This window comes from Nanorana parkeri, unplaced genomic scaffold (assembly GCF_000935625.1).
Source record: "Nanorana parkeri isolate BGI_ZX_2015 unplaced genomic scaffold, ASM93562v1 scaffold533, whole genome shotgun sequence".
NCBI classification, from domain to species: Eukaryota; Metazoa; Chordata; class Amphibia; order Anura; family Dicroglossidae; genus Nanorana; species Nanorana parkeri.
This window is the reverse complement of record NW_017306801.1, coordinates 709,878-730,873: the sequence shown is the minus strand read 5'-3', so window position 1 is coordinate 730,873 and position 20,996 is coordinate 709,878. Positions and strand designations below refer to the sequence as shown.

The 20,996-nt window shown below is 46.8% G+C and overlaps 1 protein-coding gene across 1 annotated transcript in view; it reads right to left on the bottom strand.

Moving 5' to 3' along the window:
* Positions 1–20,996, bottom strand: part of LOC108791199 (fibrocystin-like) — a 135,406-nt gene that overhangs the window by 28,478 nt on the left and 85,932 nt on the right. The window contains exons 4-7 of the mRNA XM_018561607.1: positions 9,867–10,074; positions 8,521–8,675; positions 5,320–5,532; positions 2,452–2,577 (exon numbers count right to left, since the gene is read on the bottom strand). Coding sequence (XP_018417109.1) covers positions 2,452–2,577; positions 5,320–5,532; positions 8,521–8,675; positions 9,867–10,074 — 702 coding nt within the window. The remainder of the gene's footprint in view (positions 1–2,451; positions 2,578–5,319; positions 5,533–8,520; positions 8,676–9,866; positions 10,075–20,996) is intronic.

Genomic DNA, 20,996 nt, shown 5'->3' with positions numbered 1-20,996 from the left:
TCGGATACTTCGTTATTTCGGGATTCAGGTCCAAAATTCAATTTGTTTCGGGTTTTGAATGAAATCTGAATTTTCTCGTTAATTTCGGATGAGTTTATGAATATTCATTGCAAATACCACAGAAAACCATATACAGATATTAATACTAAAGCTGAAGCTCCCAGACCCGAATGGCATTCGTGAGCTCCCGAATGCAATTCGGAAATTCAGATCCTGAATGCAATTCAAGTCTGGGAGCCATATACATATATTACTAAAGCTGAGGCTCCCAGACCCGAATGGCATTCGGGATCCGAATTTTCAAATTGCATTTGGGAGCTCCCGAATGCCGTTCGGGTCTGAAGCCTCAGCTCTAGTATTACATGTGTATACTGTATATGGCTCCCATGTTGCCGTAACAAAAAATCCGTATTCAGATCCATTCGGATGCATTAAACCGAAAAACATATCTGATTGGCCAGAAAAGCCAATTTCGTTTTTGAACAAAATTTGGAATGGGATCCGAAATTCAGAAGCGGAAATTCAGATTCGGACGCATTGGGATTCAGAAATTCGGATGTGTTTTGTGTCGGAACAAAACGAATCGCACATGTCTAGTCCATCCCCTCATTTGTTCTCTCCTTCTGCACCCCTCTCCCCCCCCCCCCCAACTCTTCCTGACCCTCTACCCACAATAAATTTTAAACAATTCCCAGGATACATAGCTTAATCCCAGAGTCTTCACCACGGTCTTCTGCAGAATATGTGAGAGCCGCACAGCCGCGCCAAGGCCCCTCTGTGTAGTGCGGTCCCACTAGCAGTCTGGGCTTACAGGAAACAGGAACAGGGATAATTGATGGACAATGGAGCAAGACCAGCAAGAGACCAGAGGGCAGCAATGGAGCATTGAAAGGGTGAGTAGTGCATTATATTTTTATTAGGGATGCACCGATACCGATACTAGTATCGATATCGGTGCCGATACCGAGTATTTGGGGCGAATACGAGTACTCGCCCAAATGCTCCGATGCCTAGCCTGCTACTTCCTGTGTCAGGAAGCCGGGCAGCGTGGCATTACACGCTGCCCGGTTCCCTGATTGGCTGGGAAGCTGGCTCCATGCTCTCTCGTCACTTGTGATGAGAGAGCATGGAGCCGACTTCCCGGCCAATCAGGAAGCCGGGAAAAGTGTAATGACGTGCTGCCCGGCTTCCTGATTGGTTGGGAAGCTGGCCTATGAGGAAGCCGGGCGCCGTGTAATGACGCAGCGCCCAGCATTCTGATTGTCCGGGAAGCCGGCTTCATGCACCCTCGTCATCTCATGACGAGGGAGCATGGAGCCGGCTTCCCGGCCAATCAGAAAGCAGGGCACCGCGTCATTACACAGCACCCGGCTTCTATGATTGGCCAGCAAGACGGCTCCGTTGGACATGCTGAGGTGAGAGGGGACAGACTCTTGTTAATCGGGAAGCCGGGTGGCGAGTCATTACACGCCACCGGGCTTCCTGAATGGGACTTCCGATACTTGGTAATTCCTAATTTTTATTATTGTCCACAAGAGTAGGGGAAGTGCTCAATAGGAAAAAAAAATTGAGTTTTGCTTTAATAACAGTTCTATCATTTTACTATGTGTTTTAGTTATAGCGTTTAACAGGAGCCAACAAGTAGTTGTATGGTCATACCTTGCCGATAAAATGTTTTCCACGTTTGCAAAGCACACACAGCAACATGCTTTATGAATGTGCCACGTGCTTAGCAATTCAAAGCCGACAGAGCGCAATTAAACTGAATGGCAGTTGGTAAAAGATGTAAAGGGCCAGGAAAACCCAGTTATGTAACCTGTCAAAGTCAAATGATCGGCTCTCTTACAATCAAGAATCACTGTTAAGCAAAGAGGACTCTATAGCATATTGCAGGCTACAAACCACGGCTTGCATTTTATGAATGGCCGGAGTGAAGAGAGAGCAGATAGTGATAACCACTCTCCATTATCAATGCGCCCCAAGGTATTTTTTTTTGTGTGAATTTAGATCTATTTTGAGGGCAGAAAAACATTGTGAGAGTGTATAGGAAAGAGAAATACAGTATTAACAATGCAGTACTAAACACAGGGCCTAGCAGGAGATAGGTGAGGGTCTGCTCATTAGAACCGTGAATGATACAAAAGGCGCAAAGTCATAGTGAAGGAACAGCCATGCACTGTATACTAAACTAAATCAGAATTTTCCATGCACTCATTAGCTCATTAGATTGCATCTTCCTGGAACATTTATGAGGCCGGAGTGAAAAAGCTTATTGGAGCCTAGGGCAGCACATACGACTAAAGGGCCCTGAAGGACATGTAAGTGAATCAGGGAGATGGAGGTAATAAGTAAGGAGCAAGAAAGAGCATGAATAAAACACAATCCTCTAGGTCATAATTCAGCCAAATTAGATAAAAAACTGCATATTATTATTGGTGTTAAACATCTCACCTACAACCAGGCCGTGACCCCGAATATTGCAGAAGATATTTTCCACCACTGTAAACTGTGAAACTCCAGTCAGAATGCCTCCTCGTGCAAAAGAATCCTTCACAATGGATTTTTGTATATAAGAACCTGTATGAAGAGCAAAGCGTGTGGTGTTATAACACAGACCCAAACCTAGAAGAATGCATTATTAAAGGGGACTGGCAGCTGGAACCAACAGGTAGGAGAACCTATTTCAATATTCAGCGGCTCCTTCGGGGGTGAGCGCTACACACATATCACCTAATGTCTACAGGCCATTCCCAATGAACAGAGGAACCACTGTTGGAGCTAAGCTGAGTTGCTTATAACCACAAGGTGTCACCAGGATAGGAAGGTAGGGTAATACATCTTCTGACCGGTCCAGGAATGTCATGGGTCCTTTCCCTTCTCTTTCAGTGTTGGTGGTTGAGAGTCCTTACTCTTTCCCTGGACTACCATTCCTATAATGATGTGCGATTGATTTGTAAGAATATTAAGGCTCTAGACTCAGGTGGCTTGATGATGCACCTTCAGGGCATGTGTCCACAACACCATGGGCTCACAAGAAGTGGGTTGAATGATGCTGACCATCATTCTACCCGTAAGTGTCTGGCTTTGTATTTTTAACGGAGTTTTACTTTAAAATTATCAACCAAAAGCTGCAATATGTACCCCCAAAGGGGCCACTGGTAATTTTAGGTCCCCCTACCTGTTTAGCAGTTACCGTCCTTTTTTCCAGCTCCAGAAACACCGACAATTCTTGTAACTAACAGGTTTCTTCGAGTCATAGGGTCTAGTATTTATTGCTCAGTAGTATCAAGGTCAGGACAGAGGGTCAAGGGTTGCAAGATACCCAAAAAGCACAAAATAGAGGAGTGTCTTCTCCAATAACAACAATAATAGCAACAGGTACTATGAGAGCGACGAAAAAATAGATTCTTGAGCAGAGGACAGCCAGGAAAATCTATGACTTTGTAAGAGCAGTCACGATAATTGTAGTCTACCATCTGGCAGCTCCTCTTCTTTCTGAGATACTCTTCAGTAAGCAGTTGCTTCCTCCAGCCCAGCCTCCATCAGGTTTCTTTCTAGCATTAGCTTAAGCCTCTAGGCCCCTCACACCTGCCACATGCTGAGGCCCAAGCCAGACATCTTACAAAGACACAGGCCTCTGCACAGGGAGAAGCACCAGTGGGGAGAGGGTTCTGGAAAGATGCTCCCAAGTATTTATCATCTTCCCCAGCCATACTTCTGAGTCATCCTGCTCAGGGGGTTGGTCAGAGTTAGATATACACTCATCATCTAGTAAGTGACCCTCCCATACTGTATGCAGGATCCCAACCCAGCAACAGGGGGAAGCAATCAATTTGCCAGGTTTAGGGACAATCTGCAGAACACAGAACAATTGATGCATAGACTGATTACAGTCCAGCAACAAACCCGCTAAATTTAGCAGCAACACAACTGTAAATGGCAGGGGTGCTACAGCTATATTTTTCTCTATTAATATTGACTGTAAAATAAATTGTATGCAAATTATTTAACAAAAAAACACCCTATCAAGTCCATGTGTGTCATCTGGTAGCCAAGTTTGGATCTTTCAAATATGGTGAGTTATACTTCTGAATATGATTGTTGGGGGGTATAAATTGTGGGATTCATGTATATGAGAACATGATTGATAATATTCCAGGGCGAAATCTCAGGACATTTATCCATGTGATTTAAAATCTGTCACTGGAATTGATGGCTGTCCTTTGGGATATGGAACTGCTGGCAAGTGTGTTATAATACCTAGACTAACGATGAAGTTTATTATGTGGAGTAGGGAAGTTCTGAAGCATGACCAGTTCTTTCAGCAGATCCAATGTCCTGTAAGGATATGTGGTGGAATTATTATTTCTTGAGTATATATTATAATCTCCATCAGCTTCTGCTGATGCTACAATCTAATGCCCCTTACCAATGTCATACATTTCCATGCAATCTAGGGATGGAGTGATCAGAAGCAATATATGTGCCAGTATGTTTCTGAAAGAAAACTGGACACCCCGGGGGAAGCACATGCAAGTTTGGAGGACTACACATACTTCATATACTCCTGCTTTCCGGCTCCCTTGTCAACTCCTCCCATACTCACCTCCAGGACATCTCTAGAGTCTCTCCCACCCTCTGGAACTCTTTACCCCAACCTGTCCATTTATCTTCAACCTCGACTGCCTTTAGGCGCTCCCTAAAGACTCATCTCTTCAGGGAAGCCTATTCCACCTCAACCTAACCACTGAACCATCACGTTCTAAAATAATTCATCCCCACACAGCTACCTCCTCATGTATCACTTTTAGATTGTAAGCCCTCAGGGGCGGGGCCCACCTTACCATCTTATCTTGAATTGTATTTTTGATTGTAATGTTTTCCTTATATTGTAAAGCACTGCGCAAACTGTTGGCGCTATATAAGACCCCGTTCACATATAGCGACATACCTTTGCAGCAGCCGGGATAGCGCGACTTTCGGGGCGACGTTCCAGCGACGATCCAGCGACGGTAGCGCGACCTTCTCCGTCGGGCTCCATAGAAAAAAGCAAAATGGCGCAAAATCCGCCGAAAAAAAGGGTTCGGTAGAAGCGACTTGCGACGAGCGACGCGCGACATGGAGTTAAGACAGCTCTATTGAATAGCATTGGCTGGCGACTTCTCGCGATATCGCGCGGCAAAAATTACTAAGTATTTTTTGGCTACTGATCCCCTCCATATAGTTGTTAAAATGAATAGCAAAATTCACTGTTGAAGTGTTGTTTGAGATTACACTTGAATATCCAACCACCCTCCCAATTTCTAGGACATCACTAACCAATGTGCATCTTCATACCAAACATCGGAACGTTGCCAATAATATTTATTGCACCCAGGGGTTTATTGAAAGCCTGGCCCGCGTGGAGGAACTGGACTCCAGAGATGTGGATTAGAATCGGTTCATCTTTCAAAGCTTGTGCCATGAAAACCAAACCCAGATCTTGAGATCCGAGAATTTTCTCACTTCTGTCATAGTGGCATTCGGAAATATCTAAACAGAAAAAAAAGACATTCAGACACGGTACTTATGTGGACATATACTATAAACACCTGCACTGTTATACATTCAGTAATTAGTAGAACAACTGTACATATCAGTGCAAACAGAAAAAATGGTGGGACCTAGGGGCCAAGCAGGACCCCATAGTAGCCCCATTATTGTTAATGTGCCTGACCAAAAGAACTTCTTACTTCTTCTTAATACTTTGGAAAGTTATAGTGTAAATATCCTAATCTATTAGTCTGGTTATGACGTGGCTTGGCTTTTAGTATCCAATCCTGATCTCTCATTGCTTCTGGTCATGTCGTTGGATCCTAGTTACTGTCATCTGTCTAAGCCCTGCCATGACCTTGTACCTGGTTCCCAACTGCTCGTGTTTATCTCTTGTCTTGGCTTGACTGCTTCTCCACTTTGAGGGTTTGTCTGGTCATCTGTTTAGTTTTAGCTGTCATCACTTTGTGCAAGCTTACCCACAGCTAATGCCTGCGCTGATTTGGGGGGTGGGGGGATTGAGCAAGGATGAATACTGGGAATGTATTGGACCCTGTGCCATGGCATTAACCCACACCTACCACTTGTGACACATTGATCAATATTTATAACATCTATAGTCTGGGGCTTCTATCCAAGCTTTTACTTTAGCTAGCATCCCATCATACATTCTGGGAATGGGTGGCAAGTCAACCCAAGGGAAAATAGAGAGGTAATGGGGTTCTGACTATGTAACATTTCCATAAAATGTTTGTATCTGCATGGATGCTCTCCCTAACATGATCCAACCACTTGCAATGTTATATGTTACCGTATTAAGGAAGCACTCTTAAAGTGACATTAAACCCTCAGATTTTTTAACATAAAACAATACTGTGATGTGCGCCTTACTGTAATCCATGGTTGTTTCCCTTCTCTTTGCTGCTCTTCCTTTTAAATCCGAATCTCTTCTCATGCTGGGGGAGAACTTCCCTTTGCAGCTGAGGGCCTCTTCCTGTAGGGCTGGCTCAGGTTACAAACCTACACACAGACACCATGTATCCATTTCAGAGACAAGGCAGTCTGCTGCAAAACAGAAGTTCTCCCCAAGCATGAGAAGAGATACAAATTTAAAAGGAAGAGCAGCAAAGAGAAGGGAAACAACCATGGATTACAGTAAGGCGCACATTACAGTATTGTTTTATGTTAAAAAATCTGAGGGTTTAGCGTCACTTTAATGTAAAAGAAAACTATGAGCCATTAAATGCAACCAGTTTTTACTTTGCTGCCTTTACTTGCAATGGAATGAGACCCGATACCCTAAATAATTTTGAGCCTCATTTATAAAGTGCGAACAGTCTTTTGTTCCTCCTAGCAACCAATAAAGTCATCCCTTTCCTGCTCAGGCTCGTAAATTTAAGAGAGACTCTGACTGGTGGCTAGGAAGGAAGGACCAACTTTTCTTCATTTAGACACGTCGTACATGAGTCTTCTGTGCCTGTGCTCACCCCTTTCAAGACATTATGCTACTCCACAATACACCTTAAATAGAGCAGACCAGAGGAAACTCCAACTGCATCTTTTAAAACTCACTATCTTCCTGGTTCAGACCTGCCAAGTGATGACATGCTAAGAAAAAGTGGTGGGTGGGTGGGTGGTTAGGCACATTTCCTATTTTTTTAAATCACCCACATAAGAGCCATGTGGACAATAAGTAGATTGGGGGATTGTGAATGGTGTGTATGGGATACCTAGGTTTCTCATCTACACATGTTGAGCGACTCCAGGGTTGATATCTGATATGAAATCTTATTACATTCTGGTCTGAGTCCTGGAGGCTTTGTAGAGCTTTGGGTGGTAAAAAGACTCTATTCATAGATCCACAACCTACCTGGTAGCCAGACCTCATTATTAGTCTAGATCAGGGTTGCCCATTAGGTAGATCGCAAAGCGAACACTGGTAGATTGCGATCGGCTCACTGACCTGTGTCCTGTCCTCACGCGTTTCTCGTGCGGCTGAATGTGTCAGACGCCGCAGACGGGAAGGAGAGAGGAGAGGAAACTTGGGAAGCTGCTGCGGTGGAGGTAAGAAAAGACAGCAGAGAAAGTGAGAGCAGAGACAGCAGACAGAAACGGGAGAGAGAGCAGAGAGCGCGAGGAGAGAGAGAAGAGAGGGCTGGTTCACACCACAAAGTCTGTGTTCCAGAGTGTTCGGCCTGTAGAACGCATTGGAACGCAAGTTGGCCCGCTCCCGGGGCAGTGCATTAAAGTCAATGGCACCGCAGCCACGCCCCCCCCCCCCCAGTGTGATCGCCCGCACCCCGGAACGCAGGCACATTAATGCCTGCGTTCTGGTCCATCACGATCTGCAAAAATATGCAAAAATGCAGCATGTTTGCAGATCACGCTGGACCGGAACGCAGGCACTAATGTGACTGCATTCCTGGTGCGGCGACTGCACTGGGGGCGTGGCTGCGGTGCCATTGACTTCAATGCACTGCCACGCCCCCTTCCGCCCCTGAATGCAGGTGTTTTTTCGTTGGCAGATCTCATTGAGCTCGTCATTTGAAAAGTAGATCTCCAGACGAAAAATTGTGGGCGCCCCTGGTCTAGGCTGTCCATAGGACTTTAAATATGTGGGCTGACTGATGCACAGGGCTCTCTCCCTCTCTTTCTTTCTTTCTCTCTCTGCTGCTGGGTGAAAAGGATGAGTGCTGATAGAACTCTGAAAAGGTACAGGAGCTGCCTGTTTGTTTTGGGGAACCCATTAGGTGATCCCCTGTTAGTCACATGAGTTTAGTTAGTGTCTCGGATGATCAGATGTTTTTGTTTTATTCTATGGATGTGCTGCATTGAACTGTGTTTGCGGCCTTGCTGAATAAAAGTGCATGAGAAACCTACTTATACTGTTCCTAGGTGTCCCTGTCACGTGCAATGTTTACCGCGGCAAATACCAATTGAGCCTGCGCCAATTACAATATATATACAGTATATATATTAGAAGTGTACCTGACTCCCCCACTTGATGACAACGTTGGTAACGACTGAGGTATTCATCGGTTAGATTGCCTTGTATAACAATATCCCTGCTTAGCAAAGCTATAACAGGTCTTAGAAGTATCCAGTCTGTTTCAAGAAATTGTTTCACAATGTCATAGGAATATCTGCAATCAAGAAATGGGTTCAAATTAAAAGACACCAAGATGTCCCGGGGTCGAACAGACCGCGGACATCCCATAATGTTCGGCGAACGCTAGAACATGCAATGTTCAAGTCGAACCTATGGTCGACTCGAACATGCAGCCCATCCTTAATGACAACCTTGTGCTTAGAAGAAAAGACTATAGAACGCAGGCATCATATATGAACAAGGAATAAGTACAAATTATTATTTTTACGGATTTCTATTTTGCCATTACAGAGCACTGCGCAAAATAATATCTACTATGAGATAATGTGAATAATACAATAAGCAAAATGTATCCAGTGATAAACACATATAACATTTAAGCATTAACAATGAACTAGAAAAACATACAAAAATACCACAAAAGAAGGAGCCATTCCCAAGAGGTGTATCTACAAAAAATTGCGCCCCTAACTTCCTGTCCAGCTACTGGCAACCAGTGATGTCATTGGTTGTCAGGAACCGGGCAGGACACCGGCCCGAGTGTACCAGGTTACTAAGATTTGGACAGGGAGATGTGTAAGGGCCATAGACATCTTCCCGCTCCAGCTCTTAGCAACCTGTGATTCTCTGGCTAGTGTCTCGCCCAGCTCCTGGCAACTATTGATGTCACTGGTTGCTAGGAGCTGGATGGGGATGCCGGCCAGAGCATCGAGCCTGCATACACATCTCCTAGTCCACTCTGGTTGCTAAGAGTTGGGCAGGAAGATGTATATGGCCCTTACACATCTCCTCGTCCGGTTCTTAGCAACCTGAGACACTCTGGCTGGTGTCCCGTCCAGCTCCTAGCAATCAGTGACACCATCAGCTGCCAGTTGCTGGACGGGACACCAGTCAGAGCATCCCTGGTTGCTAAGTCAGGCAGTGACAGTGAAAGTCAGCTTTCTCCATGAGTCGGTGAACTTTTGCTTACCTGCGGAGAAGTTAACCCCCCTCCATCAAGTGGCACCCAGCACATGTGTCATATGTGCCATACCTTTGATACACCACTGCCATGCCCATACGAGCTAGCAATCCAGAGAAATACTGTTGCATCATTTAACACCTCAATTTCAGGAAGAGCTTTATAAACAATGGGGGTTCTTCTGGACATTTCCATTCTGTCCATATTGCCTTTAAAGCAGCTTTGGCATCCTAAAGTTTTAATGAATTCCCCAGCGTGGCTCACCTCAGAGGAGGGCTGACAGAGAGGCGTGTGCCATTGATGGATTGTATGTTCAGAATTTCTTGCTGTTTGATGAGACCCTCAAACCTTCCTCCGCAAAGCACAACTTCATCCCCTACACGCCAGTCAACAGGTTTGGCAAGCACCAGGTCTGTGTCATTGGCTCTGGCTGCAGCCGCTAAGTGTGTGAAAATGACTTTCGGAGCCCAGCCTGAAAATAAGCAGAAAAATCAGAATTTTTACTGTCCTGGAAAGTCACAAAATATGTAAACCTAACCTCTAAAATGTCATACATTTAACATGTGAATGCAGTTTTAAAAAGACATTACCGATATTTTAAATCAGCAGCTTTCATTAAAATAATATCTGGTGATTCTGCCTTGGAGGTCGTTCAGTAGGCACTTCCTGTTATCGGAAGACAACACCCTGCCCTTGTCTTCCATTTGTAGTTCTGCGGTGTCACCCTGCCTCAAGAAATTCCGATAAGGGCTACAAGTGATCCTTTCAACCCCCCACCTTATTCAGGCATTCTCCACTGTTATCCACCATCAAAAAGCCCACCCTAAAAAATTATGTGCAGCCTTCTCAGTGCATGAAGACAGGAAGTGGATACAAAGAGCCAAGATGCAACAAAGGATGAAAAAATGGGGGAAAAGAAGAAAGAAATGTAACAAAACTACTAATTACCTTTTACTTCCATGAAGGATTATGGCTCATTATTGCTATCTGTTTACATGTTCAGTCTTGTTTTGTGACTACTATTACCATGGTGGAAAGCGAATGTACATTAAAAATTTTACAGCTGTCACTGGAACAGGAGTAAAAGTGGAAAATTACCCAACAGCATTTGTTCTGGTGACAACTGCCAAAGGTGGGACTTCCTCTCACTTTGTGGAAATTCCCCTTTACTTCCTGTTGCATCTACAGGACAGAAACTGGAGGAACATAGACAACAATGAAACCTGATGGGTTCTACCTTTCACTTCTCCATCCAAACCAAAAAATAAAATTGGATCAGAGCTTCACATTAACGCTACAACAGCCAACTAATTCCTTCTGTATACCTTAAAGTGTACATAAACCCTAACAATGAACTGCTCTCATTTGCCCCCTTTTGGTCTGCAGAATATACCATTGAACCTCCCCTGGGCCCCAAAGTCATCACATTTCTGCTGAAAAAAAGAAAAATCTTGAGTGTGTACCAGGTAGGGCAAGTAGGCATTGTCTCTGGAAAGTGCTCACCCAACCCCAATATACTTGCCTGTGCTCCCTCAAAACTCCTTGCTCCTCCAAAACCAGAGGGAATAGCTGACACATCCAGGCATGGAGGAGAATGTGACCTGCTGCCTTTTTGGCAAAAGTGCTGTCACATACTTGGACGAGTGAGGTCATTATTCCCGAGGGTTGCCCACACACCTGGGTGGCAGCCCTGGCCTCGGAGGAGCAAGGAACTGCAAGGGGGTGCAGGTAAAGTGAACATTTAGGGGTCAAGGGAAGCCTTTGTAGAGGCACTGTCATTTTACCCTGCATGGGCAAGGTGCCTACCTCTTTATTGTGAATCTTCAGCCAATACAGGGCAATCAGCAAGCTTGCTGTAGAGCTGGATGCAGCATCAATTATACTTAAGCTTCCCTTTACTCCGCACCTAATCAATTTGCTGCTGAGAGCTTAGAGAAGGAGCCCTCCATGAGCTTCAATTCTAGTTGAGATCTACACAATTATTCCATGTGATGATGCCAGACCCTAAGCAAGCAATGGGCAAGCTCTGTCACGTGGTAGGAAGATAAGAAGGAGTCACTGTTCCCCATACCCAGAAAAACTGGATATTTTTTATCACCCCCCTCCCCACCCTTAGCAGGGAAAGGATCTGGGATAGTGAAGGGAAGGTTAATACAGCAGTTCAGAGAAAGATCTGTGATTGCCTTTTCCTCCTCCTCCTCCAGCTCCCTGACACCGTGCTGCCTGCCTGCGGTCCCCTGGTGAGAAACCATAGCCTAGACAGCCCACCTGAGAGCTGCCCAGCCCACCTGAGATTCGCACATCCCAAGTGAGAGTTCCAAAGCCCACCTGAGAGCAGCACAGCCCATCTGAGAGCCCACCAGGCCACCTAGAGACATCAAGGCGCCACACAGCAACACAGAGTTTGTAGCTTCATATTATTTTATAATGCTGTATAATGTATTGCTGGGATTTGTACTCGTCTATAGACGGTCTACTTACTCCCTCCCCTGGCTGTCTCTTCTTGATCTTTCTCCTGACTGCCTCTCCTCGCTCTCTCCTCTATATTCTCAAAAAAAAAAATTTGCCGTGCCCAGCGCTAGAGTGTTCAGGTTTCACTTTAAGAAAAGGTGGCAACCCTAGATGACGCCAGTGCCTAGCAAGCAATGGGCAAGCAGCAGCTCTGTCACATGGTAGCAAGTGGAGTCACTGTTCCCCACACCTAAAAAACTGGATATCTTTATCACCTTCCCCACCCCCCACAGGGAATTGATTGAAGAGAAATGGGCACAGCCACTAAAGTCAACCCATGGCTTCACCCCACATGGACCAAGCACAGGTTCACTTTAAACTGTCCCTGCCCTACTCAAGGCATTCGTATGGGAAAAAATATGTGAGCCCTATCAGGCGTCTTCGCCGCCGTCACTCATGGCACCCGAGCACTTCATCCTGAGCGCTTTCCGCGTACAGCTGGCACCGCTTTTCCATTATTGCCACTTAATCTAGGGTGCTATTGAATGCGACGAGGAATATTCGCCTGCAGGAATTAGCAGGCTCGCTGAAAGGATCGTTTAAATGCTAAGAGCAGTTGGCTCTAACGACAACATATTGCTAGGTAAATTTTCATGGCTGTCAATTGAATTACGCATTATTGTTAATGGAAAGCTGTCAGTTACACAACGTTGAGCATGTGCCCGATTATGACCAATTTTGGACAATTTGCTGGGGAAACGTATGACCCCCGAGGAGGGAGGAAAGAATTTGAGAAGCTCACAAAGAAAGTTAGAGAAGTGAATGTCGCGTGAATATTTATGACCCAATATATTATCATTTGGGAGACAGTCGCGATGGATATTTAGAGGATTTTTTTAGCATTCGCCTCAATTTGCACAGCCGAGCTTGAAGAATTTGCATGGATGTGCGGAGAGGGATGGTGACCTGCAAGGGTCAGTCCATACAAAATGGACATGTCAGGGGCACCCGTCATTTTGGAGCACCGTGAGGAAGCGTTGCCTCCATTTATCCAATAAAGAAGGTTTTATTGTATCCAGACAGAGTCTGAGTGTCTAGAGATGGCTAGAGAACGCTGTAGCATCCATTCCACTGAGTTTATCACTGTTTTCTGGTAGGCCTTGTAGCTGTCAGAAGGGTGGGACCGTGGAGTGGGCAGGGTGCTGTACATGGCTTCCCAAAAACATGAGAGCATCCTCCTCTCAAGAGCCCTCACCCTTGATACAAGCAATGGGCTGATTTTTGGGAGGAGTTATGCAAATATCAAAGTGCCTTGATCAGGGGCGTCCCGCGGCCGGGTGTCCCCCGGAGCGGAGACCAGGTGACACCCTGCCGTGACGTCATCGCGCATGACGTCACCATTTAATTAACGACTACCGGGGGCCATCTTGGTTTATGGACGTCCACCTGGCGGAATGAGGTATGCCGCCGGGTCCCCTCCTCTCTCCTGACACTGTCGGGCTCTCGGTCCATGACCGAGTGCCCCGACTTTTTAGAGGAGGTGACACCAAACTGACTGTTAGTCATTTTGGTGTCATCCCTCCAATGATGTCACCCGGGTGCGGGTCGCACCCCCTTGTGACGCCACTGGCCTTGACAGGTGTGTAAGTCCGGAGAACTGGGCATTCCTAGGCAGTTTGTATTTGCATACAGAACAAAGCAGGTAACGCCCACGTGTGATGCTGAGCCTCCATAATTAAAAGAACTGAAATCCAATGAATGAAAGGGGCGGGGCCTGGTACAGTCAGGCTGGTGAGGAAATATCTAAATGATATTGGATGTCCTCCAGCCAGGAAATGAGGCGGAGCTCTCTCTGACTTGCTGCAGCTTCTAATGCATATTGTGAGGCGCTCCCAGTGTGAAATCAGCGGAAGGCATTTCAATCCGGGAGAGGAGCAGGCACCACTGTGCAAGACTGAAAGGAAGGCCTTAGCTTAAAATTACATTTTTGGATCAACGCCTTTCTTTAAAATGATCCTTGGTGAGAGGGCAGCGCATAAAAATCATGGGGTCCTGTACAGCCTACAGGCAGCCACTACCCGACCCCCTGCCGACCCATAGACGCTCTGGACCGGTACCCCCTTATCATTGGTCCTGCAGGATGATCCTACCATGCAGGCCATTCTTCTTCAGGCACATCATGTTATAGGGTGACAACGCTCTGTCCCTGTGCCCATACTATGCTCTTACGTTGTCACCCAGGCTTGCAGATAAACAGCACTGAGATGCAACAAAGGATGAAAAAAAAAAAAGAGAAAATCAGTATTCTATTTTATTTTTTCAAAGTTTTGTAGTTTTTGATATAAATTGAATTTCAGGTTTACTTATACTTTAAAGAAAGAAATCTAAAAACTAACCCCTGCAGTGTGGCTAGTACCGCACTGCAAGGGATAACTTTCAGGGCAACAAAAGCTGGAACCGATGACAAAAGTTAAAGTAGAACTCCAGTAAATGTAAAAAGTGAACCCTTGCAGTGGGGCTCCCCTGGCACTATACGGGTTAACTGCTGTTTTTGGTCTAGGGGCTAAAAGAAAATATACTCACATTCCTTCACATTCTCACATAATTCATTCCCACAGCTACCTCATGTATCATTTCCCCCTCCTCTTTTAGATTGCAAGCCCTCAGGGGCAGGGCCCTCCTTACCATCTTGTCTTGAATTGTATTGTGAGTGTAATGTCTTCCTTACATTGTAAAGCGCTGCGCAAACTGCTGGCGCTATATAAATCCTGTATAATAATAATAGTAATAATAATACTCACCTTATCCTCGGTGCTGCCTGGCATCTAGACCGGCCCCAGGAGCCTCTTCTCCCCCGGGGCTCCGGCGGTCTAAGGACCCCTGAGGTCATCACGCCTAATGCAACTGCATTAGAAGTAAGGACATCGAGGCACATACCACAGCCGGAGCAGGGAGAGAGGTGAGTGGTCACTGCTGCAGGATTGAGGATCAGGTCATTGTATTTTCTTTATTGGAGCCCCTAGATCTAATCCCCCCCCCCTCACACACACACACACACACACACACACACACACACTGCAACGGTTGATTTTTACATTTTATGGAGTTCTTCTTAACTTCTGTCACCTGTTCCAGCTTTTGGTAGCATTGTTTCCTACAGTAAGCTCTGATGTAAGGAGGCATTTGTGTGAATCCCTGAAACGCGTTGGCTATTCCTTAGGCTGCCCCCCCCCATTCCCACGGATTAGGGCGCTTAATTCATCATTCTGTAATCTATTAATCTTTTCGGCTGGCATGGTCCGGATCTACTGCCCACAACATGGGGAATTTCATGTCAGCTCCTAACTTGCTTTGTTACTCCAGATATTCTGGCACAGCTCCACTAGGGAGAAAAAACCCAGCAATGCCCCCAAAGGACTCTTACAGTACATGTCTATAGACGGGTAGGGGTATCACGAGGCCTGGGTATCACCCGGTCTCCAGGCAGGGTGACACCCTGATGTGTCGTCATTGCGCGTGACGTCACCTCACATGTGCATGGTGACGTCAGCACGCATGCGCGGCCATCTTGGTGATGGGCTCCGGCAGAGAGAGGAGGGGACGTTCACCCAGCGGGATGAGGTATACCGCCGGGGTCCCCTCATCTCTCGGACACTGTCAGGCTCTCGGTCCACGACCGAGTGCCCGACTTTTTTTTAGAGGGGGTGACACCAAAATGACTGTCAGTCATTTTGGTGTCACCCCTGCAATGGTGTCACCCGGGTGCGGGCCGCACCCCCCTTGTGACGCCACCGTAGATGGGTTCCTCATTTTCCACTGGGGCAATGTAGTCTTCTTAACCGACCGACATCTGAGCTCCACAGCCCACTACCTAAAATCAAGGGGCTCCTAATTTGAAAGAGGGACTCTCATGTGAAGGAGGCTCCTGATAGTAAAGGGGGGCTTCTGATTTGAAGGGAGGGACTCTGATGTGAAGGAAGTTCCTGATATGAAAGTAGGGCTTTTGATTTAAAAGGGGGGACTCTGATGTGAAAAGGGGGGCTCCTTATTTGAAGGGGGTGGTCTCATGCAGTGGTGTATTTTGGTTTTGTGCTGCCCTAGGCAAGACTAAACTCGGGCACCCCCCAATCTAAATTTGCTCCACCCCATCCTGTTTAGGACATTTTGCACACCTTGTCAGTCACTGGATACAGCAAACACAGGGTCCCAGGGGAGCTGTGCATGGTCTCTGGTGAGCTGTACGGGGGGTCTCAGGAGAGCTGTGCAGAGTCCCTTTCCCTGCATACATGTGCTGCTCCTCTTACCAGCAGCCCGAAGTGCCATCAATATCCAACAGGATACATTGCAGTCCTCCAGCCTGCTTCTGGGACATCCCACCATCAGCTCACATGCTATGGCCAGCCCCGAGCCACCCGCTGCTTCCCCTCCACCTCCTGTACAAAGCAGGACCGCATCTCACTGGGCCCTCCCCTCCACCAGGCAGCTCTCTAATTAGGCAGCCGCTCTCAGTGCCATGCGGCCTCCTAGTTTGCCTCATTAGGCAGCCGTCACTACCTGATTCTGTGCCGCCCAGCCTCAGCCCACCGGGCAAGTCCCCAGTATGCCCAAAGGTAAGTCCGGCTCTTTCCACCTCATTGGTTTGGGGCAGCATTTTCTGCCGCCCACCCTGAAAAATGCCGCCCTAGGCAAATGCCTAGTTTGCCTTGTGGTAGATACACCCCTGGTCTCATGTGAAAGCGAGGATTCTGATGTGATAGAGGCCCCTGATGTGATTGTAGGACTTCTGATTTAAAAGGGGGGACTCTGATGTGAACGGGGGCGGGGGCTCCTCACTTGAAGAGGGGGCTCTCATGTGAAAGGGTAGACTCTGATGTTAAGGAGGCCCCTGATGTTAAAGGGGGGGGGGCCTCTCATGTAAAAGGGGGTGGGGGGACTCTCATGTGAAAAAGGCCCCTGATGTGATAGGGGGCTTGTGATTTAAAAGGAGGGACTCTGATGTGAAGGGAGTGGGTTCCTGATTTTCTGTTTTTGCATCACCTCCATAGAATTCATACAAGACCTCATACTTCCTCATTACATCCAATTCTAGTGTATAGACATGTTGATCTCTAGGAATCTCAAATAAGGGTCTGGTATGGATTTCGAAGGGGCCACATACCATTTTGTTTTTTACATTTTCGGCTGGGGTACCTCGAGATTCTGCATGCTTTTAAAGGGTGCCGAATACCAATACCGCAAGTCCCACTAAGGAAGCCAGGCAATGTGTAGTGACTGGCCACCCGGCTTCCCGATTAGCAGGGAGGCCGTCTTCATGCATCCGCTTCACCAGGTGATGAGAAAGCATGGAGCCGGCTTTCTGTCCAATCAGGAACCCGGGCACCTGGTGACGGGGGAGCATGGCGCTGGCTTCCCGGCCAGACTGGAAGCTGGGCGCTGCGTCATTACACGGCGCCTGGCTTAATGGGACTTCCGGTATCGGTTAAAAAAAAAATACCGGTATTCGATACAGAAAATACGGTATTCGTGCATCCCTACCGAGAACCTCCGCTCCGAAGAACGACCATTGGAGTTGAGCCAACAACCAGTCGTGTTCTGTAGAAACCCCTCGAGGAATTCTCGGCAGACAAATTTGTAGCAGCCCTCCCCCCGCCGCTCTCCGACTTAGATTACCACACCTAGGAAAACATTCGGCTTCCCCATTATCAGGAGGATTGCAGACTTTAAAACAAAAGATTATCTTAAGAGATACCACATTACATCTGTACGGCTGATGGCGTGCCGGAAGAGCGGAGGTCTAATTTGCCATGCGAGATGGAAATAAAAAAAGCGTTCAGATGGTTCTCCTCGGCAGCGGATAACACAGAACCGAGGCCAAGTTATTGAGGTTTTTCTCTCCCTAGCGCTCGGTGCAATGTTTCGGTCTCTGTTGGATGGCTACAATTAAACATCATTGAAAACACTTGTGCGATCCTCCGTTTAACACCGAGGGGGCGAGCCTCTCTCTCTCTTTCCTGAGCTGTATCAATTTGCCTGTGCTTACATCAAACGCAACGCTACGAGCTGCTTCTAATTTAATACCATTTCGCTCCATGGCACATAACAAATTGGAGACCATGTCAGTGTTATTTTTTTATAGCGATATCGCAGTTCAGAATCATTAAACAAACAGACTTTGAAATTCTCAGCCAGCTCGCGGGAGACAAAAAAAAAAGTTTTTCTTTTTTTTTGGAAAGTTGAAATGATTCCGCGGCCCTGCACAATTTCAGACTGTTTAGCGAGCTGTGTCAGCTCCTTGCTTTGATATGCTAATGCCCCTTAAAAAAAAATGGGAAAAAAAGAAATTTCCCAGAATTCCCGTTGATCTCGGGTGGTCGAGGCGTGTTGGGAAATTCTTACGGTGGCCTTGGGCTATGGGAAGCCCTCCTGCCAATCAGGGCAAGCCACCCGTAAACTGGCTGCCAATCAGATGTCAGTTTATAAGAGTGGCGACTTTTTTTTTGTGGTTCAGTTTGGGGATTTATCACTGTCTGCGATTTCCCGGGCCGGTAAGTGACAGGAGCCAGGTTTCAATAACCGCTTTCTCTCCCGTCTTACAGATTGGACTACAGGAGGCGTGATGTAGGAACGCGGAATGACGCCACTGATGGTGATCTTTAAATGCTGCTCTGATTTAGATGTCACGTCGGCGCGCGGGGCAAAGGCGTTTCTGACGAGGAACATGTGACAGTTTTTGGAGCGTATGTATAGTGATTTATTTATCAATGTTTTTGTGAATTGTTTGTAATTGTGTAGATACGTAGGAACAGATACAATGTATGCATCACACACACACACATATATATATATATATATATACACACAGTATATAATGTTATATATGCATATTCTGCTTCCTTCTAAAGCTGGCCATACACTGATCTTTTGTCACTGCTGCCCATTTCTGCTAATACAGCCAAAATAAAGGCTGCGGGTGGCCCTTTGGGGACCACCCAACACCACCCGGATTGTATAGATACAGTACATAGGTACTAGGGATACACAGATACTGGTTTTACGGTATCGAATACGAGTACGATTAGGTTTGCCACCTTTTCTTCCAGCGAAACCCGAACACTCTAGTGACGCACAGAAATGTTTTTCGGAGAATGAGTCGCAGCTTATTCATATGTAAATATCACAGTCAAGACTATTTTCAGTGGGGCGCAGTAGCCCCTATCTTAATTTTGGTTGCCCCTGTCTGCCTGACATCTTGTGTCCGGGTTTCTGCTGCCATGAAACCCCGACACAGCATTCAAAACCCGAACTGTCCGGGTGAATCCTGGACAGGTAGCAACCCTGAGTACGATACTGAGTACCGAAACCGGTACTTCCAGCAGCATGAAGACGGCTTCCCAGGAAATCAGGAAGCCGGACAGCGTGTCATTACCCACCACCTGGGTTCTTGATTGCCCGGGAAGCGGTTCCACACTGTTTGGCCGGCTCAATGCTGATTGGCCAAGAAGCCAGCATGAAGCCTGCTTCCCGGGCAATCAGGAAGCTGGGAGGCGGGTCATGTTCTATGCTGTTTGGCTGGCTCCATGATGATTGGCCAAGAAGTCAGCTTTCCAGCCAATCAGCAGTAGAGCCGGCTTCCCGGCCAATCAGGAAGCTGGGAGGCGGGTCATTAACCGTGGCCAAGCTTCCGGATTGACCGGGAAGCCGGCTCCATGCTGTTTGGCTGGCTTGATGCTGATTGGCCGGGACGCCGGCTCCATGTTCCCTTGCGACACTGCTGGTCAGAGAGACATTTCCATGATTAGGATAAGTATCGGAGCATTTGGGTGAATACGAGTGCTCACCCAAATACTCGATATCGGCACCGATACCTATACTAGCATCGGTATTGGTGCATCCCTAATAGGAACAGATAAAATGTATTAATCACATACAGTATGCAAATAATATATTATGTTACATATCCAGATTCTGCTTCCTTCTAAAGCTGGCCACATACTGCTTTTATCTCACTGCTGGCCATTTCTGCTAAAACAGCCCAAAATACAAGATGAGGGTGGCCCTGTCGGCACCACTTGGATTTTATAGCTATATAGGAACAGATACAATGTATTCATCACATATGCAGATGATAGATTATGTTACATATGCATGTTCTGCTTCTTCTATAGCTGGCCATGAGCTGATCTTTTGTCATTGCTGGCCATTTCTGCTAAAACGGCCATAACATGAGCTGCAGGTGGCCCTGTCAGCACCTCCCAGCTTGATAAAAGTCGACTTTTGCTGGAGCCAGGTGAATGATTGTCGGCTAAACAGTCACTGCAGCCAATCAGACACAGCCAAGGTTCGGATATTCAGCCAGCTGTGGGTCCTGAATACAATAGCCAGCAGAGGAGATTCCTTCATCCACATGGGGAGGGGCGATTTTTCTAAATATCTAAGGGTATCTTTCATCTAAATGTATTCCTCAATGGTCACAAAGAACTCCGTCCCTCCCATCACTTGTACCGGCTCCACTACTGGACTGAAATGTCTTCCTCTGATGTCACTGCACACTGTGAGCTTCTCACAACGTGCATTAGAAGCTGCAGCAAGTCAGATAGAGCTCCGCCTCCTTTCCTGGCTGGAGGATATCCAGCATCATTTAGCGCTTTCCTCCCCAACCTGACTGCCCCTGCCCCGCCCCTTTCATTCATTGGATCTCAGTACTTCCAGTCATGGAGACTCAGCATTACATGTGGGTGTCACCTAGGGTGGTCTGTATGCAAATACAGCCTACCTAGGAACGCCCACTTCTCCAGACTGACACCCACCCATTGAGGCATTTTTATATCTGCATAGCTCCTCCCAGGATCCAGCCCACTGCTTGCATCAGGGCTGAGGGCTCTTGAAAAGAATATTGAGGCAAGGTGCTGTGATGTTTGCAGGAAGCTATTTACAATCCCCCCC